Below are 16713 nucleotides of genomic sequence, written 5' to 3'. Positions count from 1 at the left end.
TCCTCCCTCCTCCTTCCACACACCTTTAGGCTAGTGCTTCCAACACAGGCCTCATAAAAGCTCCAACATTTATCGTGCCTGGACAGTCCTGACACTGCTGATGGTCTGACAGTCCTCCCCTCCCTCCCTCACTCCTCCCACATTCCCCCTCCCTCCCTCCCACATTCCCTCCCTCCTCCCTCCCACACCCCTCCTCCCCCTCCCACACATTCCCTCCCTCCTCCCTCCCACACCCTCCCTTCCCTCCCACACTCCCTCCCTCCCTCCCCACACTCCCTCCTCCCTCCTCTCCCACACTCCCTCCTCCCTTTCTCCAACACCACCTCCTCCCTTCCTTCCCTTCCCTTGCTCCCACATTCCTTCCCTCCCACGCTTTACTCTCTGTTTCATCTCTCTCTCTCTCTCTCTCTCTCTCTCTTAGATGTGTTTTCGTCTCGACACAGTGTTTAGTTTGGTGTTATTTCTGTTTGTTTATATTCTTCATCTTGACACACACACACACACACACACACACACACACACACACAATATCGAGTCATCATCAGCAACGACCCATATGGATCCACGTTATTAGTCCTTAAATCCCCCTACCGAAAGGGTCATGAGGCATAACACTGTCTTTACCCCAAGTTAGTTGAGGTTGGGTTAGAGAAGAAGACACCTTAAGGAATACACTACCTAATGTTTTAATGGTTAGTTCCCTTCACTTAGACACCCAAAAACGTAAACAAAGATAGATAGATAGATAGATAGATAGATAGATAGATAGATAGATAGATAATATGCGTGAGTGATGTTCCTACAAGATGGTATGGAACAAGAGAATACCACACCTACCGCTACAAACTTTCACCTGTGTGTGTGTGCGTTAGGTCGTTTATCATGTGTGTTTAATGGGTGTTTAGCGACCATTCATGTGTTTTGTTGATGTATCGTCGTCGGTGGTATGGTGAATTATCGTTTGGTTAGGTTAGGTTAGGTTTTTTCTACCCTATTGGAGGTCATTGCTATCTCAGGTGATTGAATACTTAGACAATACTTTAATTATATTTTCAGGTGATATATAGACCAAGATCTTCACTACTATGGGTACTAAAGGGATGTATTTAAAACCTCTATGTATATTAAACTATGAATTAAAACATATGGGCAACGGAGTAACAAACATAATTGGTGTTTGTCTGTTTGTTTTCTCACTTTCCACACGGTAATTATATCGAGAGAGGTTATTAACGTTACCTGGCCTTAATTATATACTATACTTCAACACACCTGTACCTATAATATAACTAACTTATATAAAAAAATGAATATAACACCCCCCAAAAATTTTTTAGTTTCTCATGCGTTGTAAGGTGATATATAATGACTTAACAGTATAACATTATCTGCACTACTGGTAAAGCAAAATAAAACAAAATAAAAAATAAGTTTAAAAAAAAAGATGAGTGCAGGTCTTTAATACGTTGATCCTCCCACAGATGGTTTGCCTCTCGCCAAGAACGTCAGCTTGTGTGAGTACGGGAGTCTTGTTGCTGGGACGGGAAGCTACACCTGTCTATGAGGGAGGGAGGGGGTGCATCTGCCTCTACAGCGAGGGTCTGTCTGCCTGTACTAGGGAGGTTAGGTCCATCTATCTGTACTAGGGAGGGCCTTCTACCTATACTAAGGAGGTCAGGGCCATCTGCCTTAGTGGGAGGGCCATCTACCTGTACTAGGGAGGTCAGGGCCATCTGCCTGTACTATGGAGGGGCATCTACCTATACTAAGGAGGTCAGGGCCATCTGCCTTAGTGGGAGGGCCATCTACCTGTACTAGGGAGGTCAGGGCCATCTGCCTGTACTATGGAGGGGCATCTACCTCTACGGGGGAAATAATAGGTAGAATAGTGTGTGGGATAGATCAAAGTGTAAAGACACATCAGAGAACTGAGAGGATATTGCAAGAGTTGTAAAAAAGTCAATATAAAAAAGGTGTTAAGAAATTAAAGTATACACCCCCCCCCCCCCCCCACACACACACCTGCTCGTATCCTCACCTCACACCACACACTACAAGGATAGTCTCAAATCCAAACACTCGCTCACATCACTTGGTATCGAATACTTCTCACTGGGGCGTAATGTCTTGCTGGTAAAAAAGAATCTGAAAGATTGATCATCTACCAGTCATTGTAGATCATGGATTAAGGTAAAAAATATAAAGATCTGCACTACACTATGTTTTAAATACAGGTCGTCGTCATTGCAGCTCAGGACTAATGCATGTCCTCTGGCCAGGCGGGAAAGGGACTAATGCCAGATGTGATTAAATCTTCGAAAAGTGATTAGCTGAAAACAGACGCGCTCACCTGAACAGAGGAAACACTACCTACTTAAACCTTAACTCAGAGACCAAAACCGCCTGCCACAACCTTCCCTCCTGGTGATTAACGCTGTCTTGCGTCAACTCTGTAATTACGGTGTGTCTAATCATTTATGGCCTATGATCATGCAATGATAGTCACTCAGGAACCATCTGTTACATAGTCGAGTAGGAAATTAACGCTTATCCACACTCCCTTAAGCCATGATGCGTCTTGTCGTTGATTCAGTGGTGCTTGTGACTCTGCACGTCCTTGGCTCACCTGACAATGGTTGGGTCGTCCCTTCCCTCTCCTTCGGGTTACATCCAATGCCGTGAGGGAAAAAATGAGCCGAATTAATTTCTTAATACATGTGCACGAGGAGTTGGCTCTAATGAGGAGCGGGGAGGTGTGTGTGTGGGGGGCAGGCAGGTGAGAGGAGTGGCTGGGTTGTGGTGATGGATGGGGTAGGGAAGGGAGAAAGGGAGACATACCCAAATTAGCAGTGATGGGGAAAGGATGGGAATTAAGAATAGGGACACCAATAATATCATGCAAGGATAGTGAATTGAAAATAGGGTAAGGATAGGGCACAGGACAAGATATGAAACGAACATAGGGGTAGAAACAGAATAGGTGCAAAGGACAGGATAGGTAACGAACAGGTAGAAACAGGATAGGTACCTAGGGGATAGGAAACTAACATAGAGGTAGAAAGAGAATAGGTGTATAGGACAGGATAGGTAACGAACATATGGGTAGGAACAACCATCCTTCCTCCCCTGAGTCGTAATGGTGGGTTAAGAGAAGGGATTTACGACCTTCCTTCCTCGTTATCTGTCGCTGGCCGTGTGCCTTTAAATCATACTGGTCTACTGTCTACAATGCAAGCGGCAAGAATCACAAGCTACGTCCATGAGTTATGAGGGAAAGTTATGTTCAATTGTTATTTTTAATTTATTTTTTATTTTAATTTTTTTTTCCGGGGGGGAGGGGGGTAGAGAAAGACGTGATATTGTAAGAGGCTGAGTGTGTGAGTGGCTCTTGGGGTATCAAACTTAACTTTCTGAGTGCCAATTTAAACTTTCTGAGTGTTTACGTAATTTTCTGAGTGTCTATGTAACGTTCTGAGTGTCTGGTTAACTTTCTGATTGTTAATTTATCTTTCTGAATGACTAATTATGCTTCTGAGTGTCTGTGTAACCTCTTGAGTGACCGCAGTGCCAAATATACAGTATATTTATGTGTCTAGGTAACTGTGTGAGTGACCTGGATGGCGGTAGAGAGAGAGAGAGAGAGAGAGAGAGAGAGAGAGAGAGAGAGAGAGAGAGAGAGGAGAGAGAGAATTTGCAACATCAAAAGAGTGAGAGAAATAGGGCAGACAGGTAATGTATCATAGCTAAGTGCCCTCCCTCCTTCCCTCCCTCCCTTTCCTCCCTCCCTTCCTCCTCCCTTTCCCTCCTCTCCCTCCCTTCCTCCCTTCCTCTCTTTTCCTTTTACCATGTTTGGCTGACTGGATGATGATGCTGAAGCTCTCTAGTTAGTCTGAGTAGATTACTAACGCACTTTAATCATTGGTTGGAATCTGAAGGCCCCAGTCTTGTTGTTATTGTGATGGCCATTGTCAGAAAGGTAATAATAATAATAATAATAATAATAATAATAATAATAATAATAATAATAATAATAATAATAATAACATCGACAACAATAACAATACTAATCATGACAACAAGAACAACAACAACAATAACAACAACATTAATGGTACAAAGTATGAGAAACAATTCCCAATATTATTTAGAATATAATTAACACGTAATAACCCTTCAGCCTCTCTCTCTCTCTCTCTCTCTCTCTCTCTCTCTCTCGAATTAATAAGAAAATCATCTTCCAAATCATCACCAACGTCACCAAGGTCTCAAGAGGTGATTAAGCCATAGGAAATGATATGAAGTTAGTGAAAAAACGAAAAACATAGCGAACGAATATTAACGCCTCTCGCTGTACATAACAAGTTAGTTTACGTTAATTGAAGGTGTAATAATTCACTGTGGTGGAGGTGGTCAAGGTGCTTAATCATTCACACACCTGCCTACACACCTGTCGTTTACCCTATGATTGATGTGATTGAATTTAACTACATATCTTTGTGTTTTTTAGTCTGTCTGTGAATCTGTTTGTCTATTTTTATGTATGTATGTATGTATGTATGTATGTATGTATGTATGTATGTATGTATGTATTTATGTACGTATCTATCTATCTATCTATCTATCTATCTAATACAACAGGTAAAAATATACACACTTACCTGTTCATGTGAAATTAGATGCATTAATCAGTGGTTAGGTTAGGTTAGGTTAGGTCATGTCATGAGGTGTATGAACAAGTCTTTCAATTACGCGTTGCAATTATACCCATTAAAATATTGACTCTGTTGCGGATGTCTGAAGAGGGGTGGTGACGTGGTATTCATGTCTTGAGCACTGCTGTGAACACTTCATTATACCATTCATGTCTTGAGCACTGCTGTGAACACTTCATTATACCATTCATGTCTTGAGCACTGCTGTGAACACTTCATTATACCATTCATGTCTTGAGCACTGCTGTGAACACTTCGTTATACCATTCATGTCTTGAGCACTGCTGTGAACACTTCATTATACCATTCATGTCTTGAGCACTGCTGTGAACACTTCATTATACCATTCATGTCTTGAGCACTGCTGTGAACACTTCATTATACCATTCATGTCTTGAGCACTGCACATTTACTTGAATTCATTAATAAAAGCCGACCCACTCACTGCTACAGGAGGCAGACGCCCTTCGAGTAATAAGGTCATGATAGGTGCTCGTCATCCACTACCACCAGAAGTCTCGATTATTATCATTTAAAACCTAATCAACATGTTATTAACGGCACGGCGAGTTCTACCTCTCTACCAATGCTTTTTATAAGTACAGTCCCTTTCACTTGTGCGTTTACAGGGGCTCGTCATATAAACATTCCACTAATCATTATCTTTGAGATATTTGTTTTAATATTGTTTTAATTTGGTTCCATAGTATGTTTACTATTGTGAGTTTCCTTCTGTTGAATGTAAACAAACACAACGCTGCCACACTGCTCACAACCTGACGAGCCCCTGTAAACGCACAAGTGAAGGGGTCTGTACCTGTATTAGTGTTGGTACAGAGGTTTCTTGTGGGTAGGTTAGGTTAGGTCAGAGTAGGTCAGGTCATATTATGCTCGGCCCACAAATATCCGAGGCACTATGAAGTCTGGTGAAGGCTGATGAAGAGAAATCAATTATTAACCCATTAATTAAATAGGTTAAGTTGAAAATTTATGGCGATAATTAATATAATTGGCCGTTCGTTAATTACCGGTCATTTAATTTCACACATGTTTACGGCTGTTAGTGTTTTTACGGCATTTAATAACCGGATAAAAATTGACGAATGAGTTTAAACATTAATAATTAAGCATCAACACAACACCACCACATCACCACCACAACATCATAACATCATCACAAAACCACAAAATCATCACATCAATTAAAAAAAATATCAAAACATCACCACAGCATGACCACAACACCACCACAACACTACCACAACACCACAAAATCACCACAAAATCACCACCAAATCACCACAACATCACCACCACACTACAACATCTCCATCTCATACAGTGACAATTGCCCAGTTATTTGCATACCCTTATGTGATACAGGTGTGTGTGTGTGTGTGTGTGTGTGTGTGTGTGTGTGTGTGTGTGTGTGTGTGTGTGTGTGTGTGTGTGTCCAACCACGTGTGGGGGAGGGGATAGATAAGATCAGGGTGGGCGTTTGGGGAATACAGGAAGGAGGGCGGCCCTTAATCAACCACACCTTTGCCTACTCTCTCTCTCTTCAGCCCTTCACGGTACACCTGAGCTGCTTTGATAAGATAATTACTCAATATAGGAAACAGATGTATACACAAGATAGCAGTTTTATGTAATTATTTTCGTGTGCATGTGATGAAACTCTGTGATGTGTGTGTGTGTGTGTGTGTGTGTGTGTGTGTGTGTGTATCTTCCGTCCTGAGACCATCTTAGTAGTGTGTGTGTTTGTTTTGTAGATTTGCTGGCAACATTGACCTCTCTATCTTGGTAGAACTTTAACCTAAGCTAATTTAACGTAACTTAACCCAGCTTAACTTAACCCAGCTTAACTTAACCTAACTTAACTTAATCTAACACACCTTTACTTAACCTAACCAAATCAAATCCTAACCTATGTCATCTATTAATCTAACCTAACCAGCCCTAACATAACTTACTCCCACCTAACCTAACCTAACCTAACCTAACATAAGGGTCTGAGTAGAAGGAATACATTGGCTCTTTGGACGCAGTGTTATCAGGGAGGCACGGTATCTAGTGACGTAGGAGGCACTCGGAGCATCCTTTGCCCAGCCTCTTCTTCGGTCGTCACTTTATCTCCCTAACGACGGAGGAACAAGCGGTAATGGTAGCTATGTCCCTCGGGTGCCGTAAAGTTGAGTTCCTAGTCACGAAGACGACAGGAGGGCGTGAAGGAAGAGTGGGTAGAAAGGGGGTTGTGGAAATGGTCACTAAGACAAAGGTGTTGGTGGTAGAGGTGGTGAGTGGTGGTGAAGGGTAGTGGCGGTGAGTGGTGGTGAAGGGTAGTGGTGGTAACTTGGGGGTTGGAAAGGTGAAGAGGCTTCACTTAGAAGCGTTTCAAGGCTTCACTTACCTGTGTTTTAAGGCTTCACTAGACGAGTTCCATAAAAAATGACGACCTCTCTCCTCTCCCGAAGGCGAGGAAGCCAGCGGAGGAAGAGGAGGAGACAGAAGGAAGGTGGGGGATTAGGGAGGAAGGAGAGAGAGGGAGGGAGGGAATGGATGTTGGGGCGAACATTTTCACACTTGTAAAACATTATCTCCTCCATCTACCTTACCTCCCACCCCACCCCACCTAAGACTCCCTTACCCTGACGAGAAAGTCCTACGTCTCATTAAGGATTCACAACAAGTCTTCTCACACAAAAGTTCTTCCGTGATACTCAGGGAACTCATAAAAAATGAGAGAGAGAGAGAGAGAGAGAGAGAGAGAGAGAGAGAGAGAGAGAGAGACTAACAGTACAGTACACCACTCTCCTCTTTTTCGACTTCCTGATGCATTAATGTCACTTTTGATCAGCTGAGATTGTTATTGTTGTGGTTGTTGTTGCTGTTGTATTCTTGGGCCAGACATACAGGTTGTGACAGGTGACTCTCTCTCTCTCTCTCTCTCTCACACACACACACACACACACACACACACATACTAGTAGTCTCAACATTATACACATCAACCTCACATTCAGCACTACATTACACATACTAGTTTCCTCATTGGACTATAATAGGCTTCTGTTTTCCATTCCTACATCATCACAACACATCGACCAAGCCCCTGGTGGTGTGAGGTGGCGTCCCCGGCAGGATATCCCAAGAACTCGACCAATTTCCTGCGTCACTTGCCCTCTGTCGTGTTGTACTTGAGTCTAATGACCTGTCGTTGTTTTAATAGTTGGTGTAGAATGGTTGTGAAGTGTAGATAGTTGACAAGATGGTGCTTAGAATGTGAACAGCTGAGATCGGTGAATTTATCGTTTGGGAGAGGGGGGTGAGGGAATGGGGAGAGGGATGTGGGGGGTGGGGGAATGGTAAAGAAGTTTTGATTCCTTATCTGTCGTTTGAGAGAGACAGATAGATAGATAGGATAGATAGAGTGATAGATAGTTGATAAATAGATAGATAGCTTCTTAGATACTTCTCATTTGACACAATACTATTGATTCTTTGGTCTATATACTGGAAGGAGACGACAGTATTAACAGGTAACAATAACATTACAATTCTTTTATATTTATCATCACCGGACATCAAGCAGCCTCCTCCCTTCCTCCTCCTCCCTTGCTACCTCCTTCCACCTCTTCCACCTCCTCCTCCACCTCCTCCTCCACCTCTCCACCCCCCTACACCCAACAGCCTCCACATGAAGAATGAGGACAACATGTAATTGCAAGGCGTTTATGTATGTAAATTAAGCCCTAACCTAACCTAACCTAACCTTTATCGACGTGGTTTTGGTAACACTTGAAGCTGCCAGTGTTGGAGTGGTAGTGTGTGTTTGTCTGTCAAGGATGAGGTGGTTTGTTTTAATACTCAAGTTTTTGTTTACTTCTTCTGTTTCCTGGTCGTGTTATGGCGGAAACGTGAAGAACATTTGATTTTTTTTTTTTCATTTTTTTTATTTACATTTTTCTCTCTATCTTCTTTATTTGATTTGGCTTTTTACTCTTCACGTATTGTGGTGATAAGAGAAGAGAGTAATGAATTAATGAATAAAGGTAGGAATTGAGGACAGAGAGAGAGAGAGAGATAGATAGAGAGAGAGAGAGAGAGAGAGAGAGAGAGAGAGAGAGAGAGATTCCTGGTATTCCGTGGTGAGAAATAACACTGTATAAAAAACAATAAGTCTTTTCTTAATAATAGTGTCGCTATGTGTGTGTGTGTGCGTGTGTGCGTGTGTGTGTGTGTGCGTGTGTGTGTGTGCGTGTGTGTGCGTGTGTGTGTGTGTGATGTAATTATGTTCTTTAATTCTTTTCATCCTCTTGCTTCTCTTGTTTATTCTTTATTTTTTCTTCCTCACACATCAGGAAGGTCTCTCTCTCCCTCCTCTCTCCTTCCATTTCTCCCTCTCTTTCCATTACCTTTATCGTCTAGCCTTTCCATCTTCCTTTCTCTTTGGGTTTCTCCTGATTCCTTATTCAACCTCCTCCTCCCTCTTCTCCCTCCCTCCCTCCCCCTCTTCCCTCCCTCCCCCTCCCTCCCTCCCTCCTCCTACCTCTCTATCCCTCCCCAAATAACCCTCTCCTTCCCTACCTCAACCTCCTCCTCCCCGCCCCCCAGCATCCCGGGGAGACAGATGAGAGTAGTTACAAAGTGCTGGCAGTAACCTAAATACCACTTTACATACTAATTAGCCGTGCTCACCTGTAGCCAGAGTTTAACAATAATAAACCTTACGACACCTGACGATAGAGATTATAGCTCTTCCCCTTTGAACATTCCGCTTTATATTACTCACAGGTGACATAAACCATAGAAATTGTTTTATTATTATTATTAACAGTAGTAGTAGTAGTAGTAGTAGTAGTAGTAGTAGTAGTAGTATTGTTGTTGTTGTATTTTTTGTTTTTTTTTTGCATTTGCTACTTCATTTGTCACTTAGTCTTTCCTCAGGTGATCAATGTTTGTTTTGTGTTTTATTGATTGATCCAAAAACATAAGGAAATTGATCAATATATTACGTAAATAAATTGAAGGGTTTTGAGTTTGTGTGAATGTTTCTCCTATTTTGTCTTTCTCTAAAGTTTTCTACACGTGTCTTTTTATTACCCCCCTTCCCTCCTGCCTTCCTACCTCCTTCTTTCCCTCCCTCCCCTCCTTCCTCCCTCCCTCCTTCCTTCACTCCTATACCTGCCCTTTCTTAGCTGTACCCCACTTCACCTCTCATACAGAAGGAAGGACGACATGGAAATAGGGTTAAGGCCGGGTGTAGGTCCTAGATGGCCGGGTGTAGGTCCTAGATGGCCGGGTGTAGGTCCTAGATGGCCGGGTGTAGGTCCTAGATGGCCGGGTGTAGGTCCTAGATGGTCAGTGTAGTCCCAGAAGGCCGGGTGTAGGTCCCAGATGGCCGGGTGTAGGTCCTAGATGGCCGGGCATGGTCCCAGATGGTTTGGGTGTAGGCTGAGATGGTCGGGTGGTCCGAGGGCGGCCGGGTGTAGGTCTGATGGCTGGGTCCCGATACGGGTGTAGGTCCTAGATGGCTGTGAACTGAGATGGCCATGTGGTCCCAGATGGCCGGTGTAGGTCCAGATGGCCGGGTGGTGTAGGTCCTAGATGGCTGGGTGTAGGTCCAGATGGCCGGGTAGGTCCTAGTGTTATGAAATATTATGATGGACGCTAACTATACCACAAGATTAATAAGTTCGAATTGACTATTTTTTTTTAAACTGAACTTTTTATAAATGTATTTACGTTTTATTTACAGTATATATGTGTGATAAACTACACTTATTACATAGGTTACAGAAGTACAGTAAAAGTTAAGTATATCCTGTATGTGTTGTGTGAATAAGTGGTTCCTCCGTAGTGCTCAGTTTACCTGTATTTTAATCAGGTAAGGTAATGAGGAAAACGCTGAGTCTCACCTCTAACAGTTTGGGCATAGGAGGAGTTTCAATTACCCATTCGTGAGGTGAAGTAACCCCCCCCCCCCCCATTAACTACCCTTTGAGTACGTCTATAATCCCATACACCCATTATTTAACCAATCCTTAGTATTCAGTCTATTCGTGTCATTATCCCCCCCTTAATGGGTCCCCCTCCCTTAGTATCATCACTCCTTGGTGAGTTCTTCCCTTTAGTAGGTGTACCCATTATTACGTCATGCCCTAAGCAGGTCCACCCATTACCAAGTCCGGTCTGTCTTAATGGGAACTTAATTACTACAGGAGGGTGTATGTGTTCAGTAACCGGAGCATTTATATGGGGTGAAAATACTTACCTTTAACCATGGTGTATAAAAGAGGAAGGGGAGAGGGGGAGGGAGAGGGGGAGGGAGGGAGAGGGGGAGGGAGGAGGAGGGGTGGGGAGGAGAGGGAAGGGGGTGAGAGGGAAGGTGGGGGAGAGGGAGGGAGTGCTGAGGGGAGTTCATGTCCCTTCCTCTTGCTAGACTGACTTGCACATGGAACTTGACCTCGGTTAACCTAACTTAACCTAACCTAACTTAACCTAACCAGACGTAACCTGATTTAACCTAACCTAACCTCACTTAACCAAACGAATCATCACCTAATCAACCTCCAATCTAATCTTACCTGAGAATAGATTAGATACAATACGAATCCCACCCCATCCCCCATCCCCCCTTGATTTAAACCAATACAAAATTAATTCACTAATATCTAAGACCAACTTCATCTATCATGTTGAGGCTTATCATGTTAGTATCGTTCCTGCCGGGTGAGTTTCTCCGTCCATGGGCATGATCGACTGACAGACAGTTAAACAGTTAAGGTATAGACTGATGGAGGTTAACTGGAATATTTATCTTTAATTGATACTAAGTTACCTGAGGGAAGTACAGGTGGATGTAAATTGAGAGTGATTTACCTTGGTGTGTGTGTGTGTGTGTGTGTGTGTGTGTGTGTGTGTGTGTGTGTGTGTGTGTGTGTGTGTGTGTGTGTGTGTGTCATTATTATTAGTAGTAGTGTCATCATCATCATCATCATCATCATCATCATCATCATTATTAATATCGTTGAAGCAGTACTTTTTTCTGTCTGTGTTTGTCGTGTGATATTAGACTGTTTTAACCACGCCTTACAGACACACACACACACACACACACACACACACACAGCGCCTGATTATCTTACCTGATGACGTAATCTACACAGGTGAAAGCCTACGGAAATAATTTATTACAATGCATCACGTCTTCCGTATCTTGCGTTGCCAATCGTCAATTTCTATTTCTGATTATCCACACAAGCTGAGCCCCCCCCTCCCCCCTTTACTTTCGTTCGTTTGCTATCAGTACCTGCTAGTCGCCAGATGTGTTCGTTATCAGTACCTGCTAGTCGCTAGATGTGTTCGTTATCAGTACCTGCTCGTCGCCAGATGTGTTCGCTATCAGTACCTGCTAGTCGCTAGATGTGTTCGTTATCAGTATCTGTAAGTCAGTCGCCAGCAGAGGTCGTTCACTTCACTTCACTTCACGTTCCAATAGAGTTAACTCGGCCCTTCTCAGTTCTTCCATTCCCGTTCTCCCTCTCTCCTCCCCCTCCTCTCCTTCCCCTCTCCCCTCCTCTCCTTCCCCTCTCCCCCTCAAACGGGTCGATCGTCAGCGTAATTAAGAAGGTGAATATTAATAATGCTGTCCCTTTGTCCCGGTGAGTAGGTGATAGTGAGGGAGGCGAGGTAGGAAAGGTTGCCGCCATCCATCTCTATATATCACTACTTGACCCACGGCGAAGGGAGGCGTTGGGGTCACCACTCAGCACGCCCACGCCCGCGACCTAAAGCCTCCTCCTCTTCCTCCTTCCCCTCCTCCTCTGGCACGTAGGGGATTGTCCACTGCCCAACACTTCCCCTACTTTCTTTGGGGTATACCGAAGAAGGAAAGTGTTCCTCAGTGTTTGGAGGTGTCCTACACTCGACCCACAACGGGGAGTGTCCGTTTCTAGAATGTCCACTTTCCCTTCCCTCACTCCCTATTGCTAATATTCTGTGATGGGGATTTTCTCATGTGCGGGATGACTCTCTCCTCTTCCTCCTCCTCCTGCGGGATGTCTCATACTTAGGGCTTCCCATCTGTGGTTGGGACTCCCAGACTTAGGTGAACGAGACTCTCTTAACCTGAAGTTACTATGGTTAGGTTAGGTTAGGTAGCAATGTTTGTTTGTTTTTTTCTTCCATCATCCTCTACAGGGCGTGTATAGTCTTAGTTACTTAATCACCAACCTTAATGGACTTCCTCAAGGTCTTGTATCGTTGGACTTTCACCCCAGCTTGATAGACTTGATTTTACGTTCATACTTAAGTCCAAAAGTCCACAGAGATGGGCTTTGGGTGGGAGACGATGTGGATTCCTGTACTGAGATTTATACCGTTTGTGCTAATGATGAACAGGTGACTTGAAAGGGTTAAGTCATCGTATTCAAAGGGTTAAGTCATCGTATTCAAGGAATTAATTCTGCTTTTCTTCTTTTTTTTCATACTTGTCTTACTTGCTTCATTCATTCATTCATAACTTTCCCATCGTTCATTTCAGTATTTCATTCACTTCATCGTTTCATTCATCTCTGCTTTTCTTCAGCACTTCAATCATTTCATCAGTTCCTTCACTTCAACACTTCATTCTTGGCCTCTTAACCCCCAGCACTTCATTCATTTCCATCCTGCCTTCCAATCCCATAAAAGAAAAAAACCCTTCCATGCGTGAATGAAATTGAATGTCATCTTTTACATTCGATCATTATTGCTGTCTTTCTTCCCTTCTTTCTTCTTCTCGTGATATTTATTCTTTATTCTCTCCTCTCCCGGTCATTATTGATTTTCCAGGTCAGCTGTTTCTCATTTTTTCTCTTATCATGACTTTAATTCCTTCCCTCATTTATTTAATTTATGTCTCAAGGATTTCAGTATTTTCCTTCTCCTTGCTATCTTATTTATCACCTTTTTTTTAGCTTCGTTTTTACTATTTTTTTTTTTAATATTCGTCACGTGAAAAAAAATTATCGTTGTTATTCTATCCTTTAAAAGTGTATTCGTTAGTTATTCTTTTCAAAACATTTCAAAGTATTATTATTAAAATTGTCAAGTTATTTACCGATTTTTTCCAAATTATTAATAACTTTTTGGCCACAATATTCTTTAATTTGTATCAAAATATTCAATAATATTTTCCTTTATGAATATTAACTATTAATTTTCTTTCTACGAATCTATTTGTTCCTATTTTTCCTTCACCAAGACATAATTTTTATTTTTTTTTTCAATCTGGTTTAGGTTACGTTAGGTTATGTTAGGTTGCAGTTTTATTCAAGACATCTGAATGTATATCTTTTGTTTATATTTATCATAATGAGCTAAAAATTCTATATTTCTTTTCAATTGCATTTTTACCGCGAAATTAATGTGTGTTTTTTGGGGTCAATAAATTTATTTTCTTACCCTATTATTAAATATTTTTCTTTAATTAATTTTTCACCATGTCTTAACATTTACCGTCACCACCACCATTAATCACCACCACCACTCACCACCACCATCACTCACCAATACCACCATACCCAGCTCTCACCACTCATCACCGCCACCAGTCACCACCATCACTCACCACCACCACTCACCACCACCACTCACCACCACCACTCACCACCATCACTCACCACCACCCCTTCTCTCTCTCCTACAGACCTTTGGCTATGAAGAGATCGTCCAGCCTGTGTCTCTGATCGGCACCGACCTCAGGGCACCAGCAGGCACCTCACCTAACTCCCAGAGACCCACCCGACCCTGGCATGACTTCACCAGGCACTCGGAGGGAGACAAGATCCAGATTCCCAAGATGTAAGTTAACCTTAGCTGTGTTTGGGGTCACCTGAGCTGTGTTTGGGGTCACCTGAGCTGTGTTTGGGGTCACCTGAGCTGTGTTTGGGGTCACCTGAGCTGTGTTTGGGGTCACCTGAGCTGTGTTTGGGGTCACCTGAGCTGTGTTTGGGGTCACCTGAGCTGTGTTTGGGGTCACCTGAGCTGTGTTTGGGGTCACCTGAGCTGTGTTTGGGGTCACCTGAGCTGTGTTTGGGGTCACATGAGCTGTGTTTAGGGTCACCTGGGCTGTTTAGGAAGATAATTTAACACTGATTTAAAACATTTCGAAACAGATACACATATAGAGGAATTAAAAGGTGTATATGTGTTTATTTAAATATAGAAATGTATATGTGATGTTTATATAATCACATAATATTATATAAACTATAAATGGGTCATCATGATATATAGAAAGTTAGTTAATATATCACCTCTTGGCTATATTTTGGAATGTTTAATATTAGCCCCAAAATATAACCTACATTGAAACATTTAGCCATAGATTTTTATAGAAATATTATTAGTGATGGTGTACCTTATAGAGGGATTTAAAACTATAGGTTCCTAGTTATAGTTAAAAGGTTAAAGTTATAGGATGATAGTTGTATTAAATAGTATAGTACACAGTATAAATTCTGGATTCACAAAGATCACTTACGTTAATTTTTTTCCAATAATCTTAAGTTTATTTTTCACCTTAAGTTACCTTTAATTTTCTACCTGTAATTACGGGGAAAAAATCACTATGAACCTTTGAGAATCCAGGTATTTGCATGATACTTGAGGAATAGAAATATTTGCTTATGTTACACGATAAGAAGCGCATGGGAGTACCAGACGCATGCGCTCGTGGTTTGTTATAAGAAGCATAGGAGAAATTAGCTTGAAATGTTACGTCAGATTGTGGTGCGTCATCTTACCTATCACACACACACACACACACACACACACACACACACACACACACGTCAAATTTAACTCATAGGTAAAATTTAAATAACTAAGGCATATCTATAAAATATACCACAATTTAACCTTAAGTAACACCTAAGCAAGATTCACTTAACTAGTATATAAAGAAATATAAATTACTCATGTGCTTAACTTCAGTAATTTCTAAGTCACTTTTCGTCAACTTATTATATGTGAGGCTCCACTGATATAGTACTGTTATATCTTTCATCACATTTAAGTAATTTCTAAGTAATATAAACAATGCATATTTCATTTAAGTAATTGGTATGGAATATCAAGGTTATATATTAAGTAAATCCTAAGTAAGGTTTAAGTAACTTGCATATGAAGTACCACATAGTTGATTTAAGTACTATTTATATTGCACCACAGATTTAAGTAAGTGCTGTGGAATTCTATCACAGATTTAAGTAAGTACTCTAAAATTTACGACAGATTTAAGTCAATGTTGTAAAATTTATCACAGATTTAAGCAAGTACTCTAAAATTTACGTCAGATTTAAGAAAGTACTATGAAATTGACCACATAGTTAAGCAAGAACTGTAGTAAGCATGATAGGTTATATACGAGTACTATAGTAGGGAGAACTTATGTATTATGTGCTGTGTGTTGAGAATTTTCCTGTGTAATGACCAAACGTGCCAGAGCGGTCGAGCTCATCTCCTCACAGTGTGTTCTCCTGTTTCCCCAGACATACAGAAGACGACAAGATACACATTCCCAAGATGTGAGTAGCCACACCTCCCTCTCACCTCTCTCTCTCTTATGTTGAGCTAACACCGTGTTCTGATGTGCTAACACTGTTCTGATGTGCTAACTCAGTGGTTTAATATGCTAACACCGTGTTCTGATGTGCTAACACCATGTTCTGATGTGCTAATACCATGTTCTGATGTGCTAACACCATTCTGATGTGCTAATACCGTGTTCTAATGTTCTAACACAGTCTAACACTCTAACACTTTGAACGAACACATTTTTTTTTCGATTCTACCAAGTGATTGTAAATGTTCTTCCCGACTTTCAACTTATATTACAAAAACAAATTAAACAAAACTACAGCTAAGAACAAGATGAACTCAATAGCTTTTATTTTCAAGCTTCACTCGTTCAGTATGAGCGTCTCCTTTAGCTGTACAGACATCAAAGTGGTAT

At 41.8% G+C, this 16713-nt stretch overlaps 1 protein-coding gene across 1 annotated transcript in view; it reads left to right on the top strand.

Moving 5' to 3' along the window:
- The window catches only part of LOC121877942 (protein grainyhead-like), a 219989-nt gene that overhangs the window by 101619 nt on the left and 101657 nt on the right, over positions 1-16713 (top strand). The window contains exons 4-6 of the mRNA XM_042383915.1: positions 1482-1514; positions 14404-14558; positions 16250-16285. Of these exons, the coding sequence (XP_042239849.1) occupies positions 1482-1514; positions 14404-14558; positions 16250-16285 (224 nt within the window). The remainder of the gene's footprint in view (positions 1-1481; positions 1515-14403; positions 14559-16249; positions 16286-16713) is intronic.

Source organism: Homarus americanus, unplaced genomic scaffold, assembly GCF_018991925.1.
Source record: "Homarus americanus isolate GMGI-L3 unplaced genomic scaffold, GMGI_Hamer_2.0 scaffold48033, whole genome shotgun sequence".
NCBI classification, from domain to species: domain Eukaryota; kingdom Metazoa; phylum Arthropoda; class Malacostraca; order Decapoda; family Nephropidae; genus Homarus; species Homarus americanus.
This window is presented reverse-complemented; position numbering and strand designations above follow the sequence as displayed.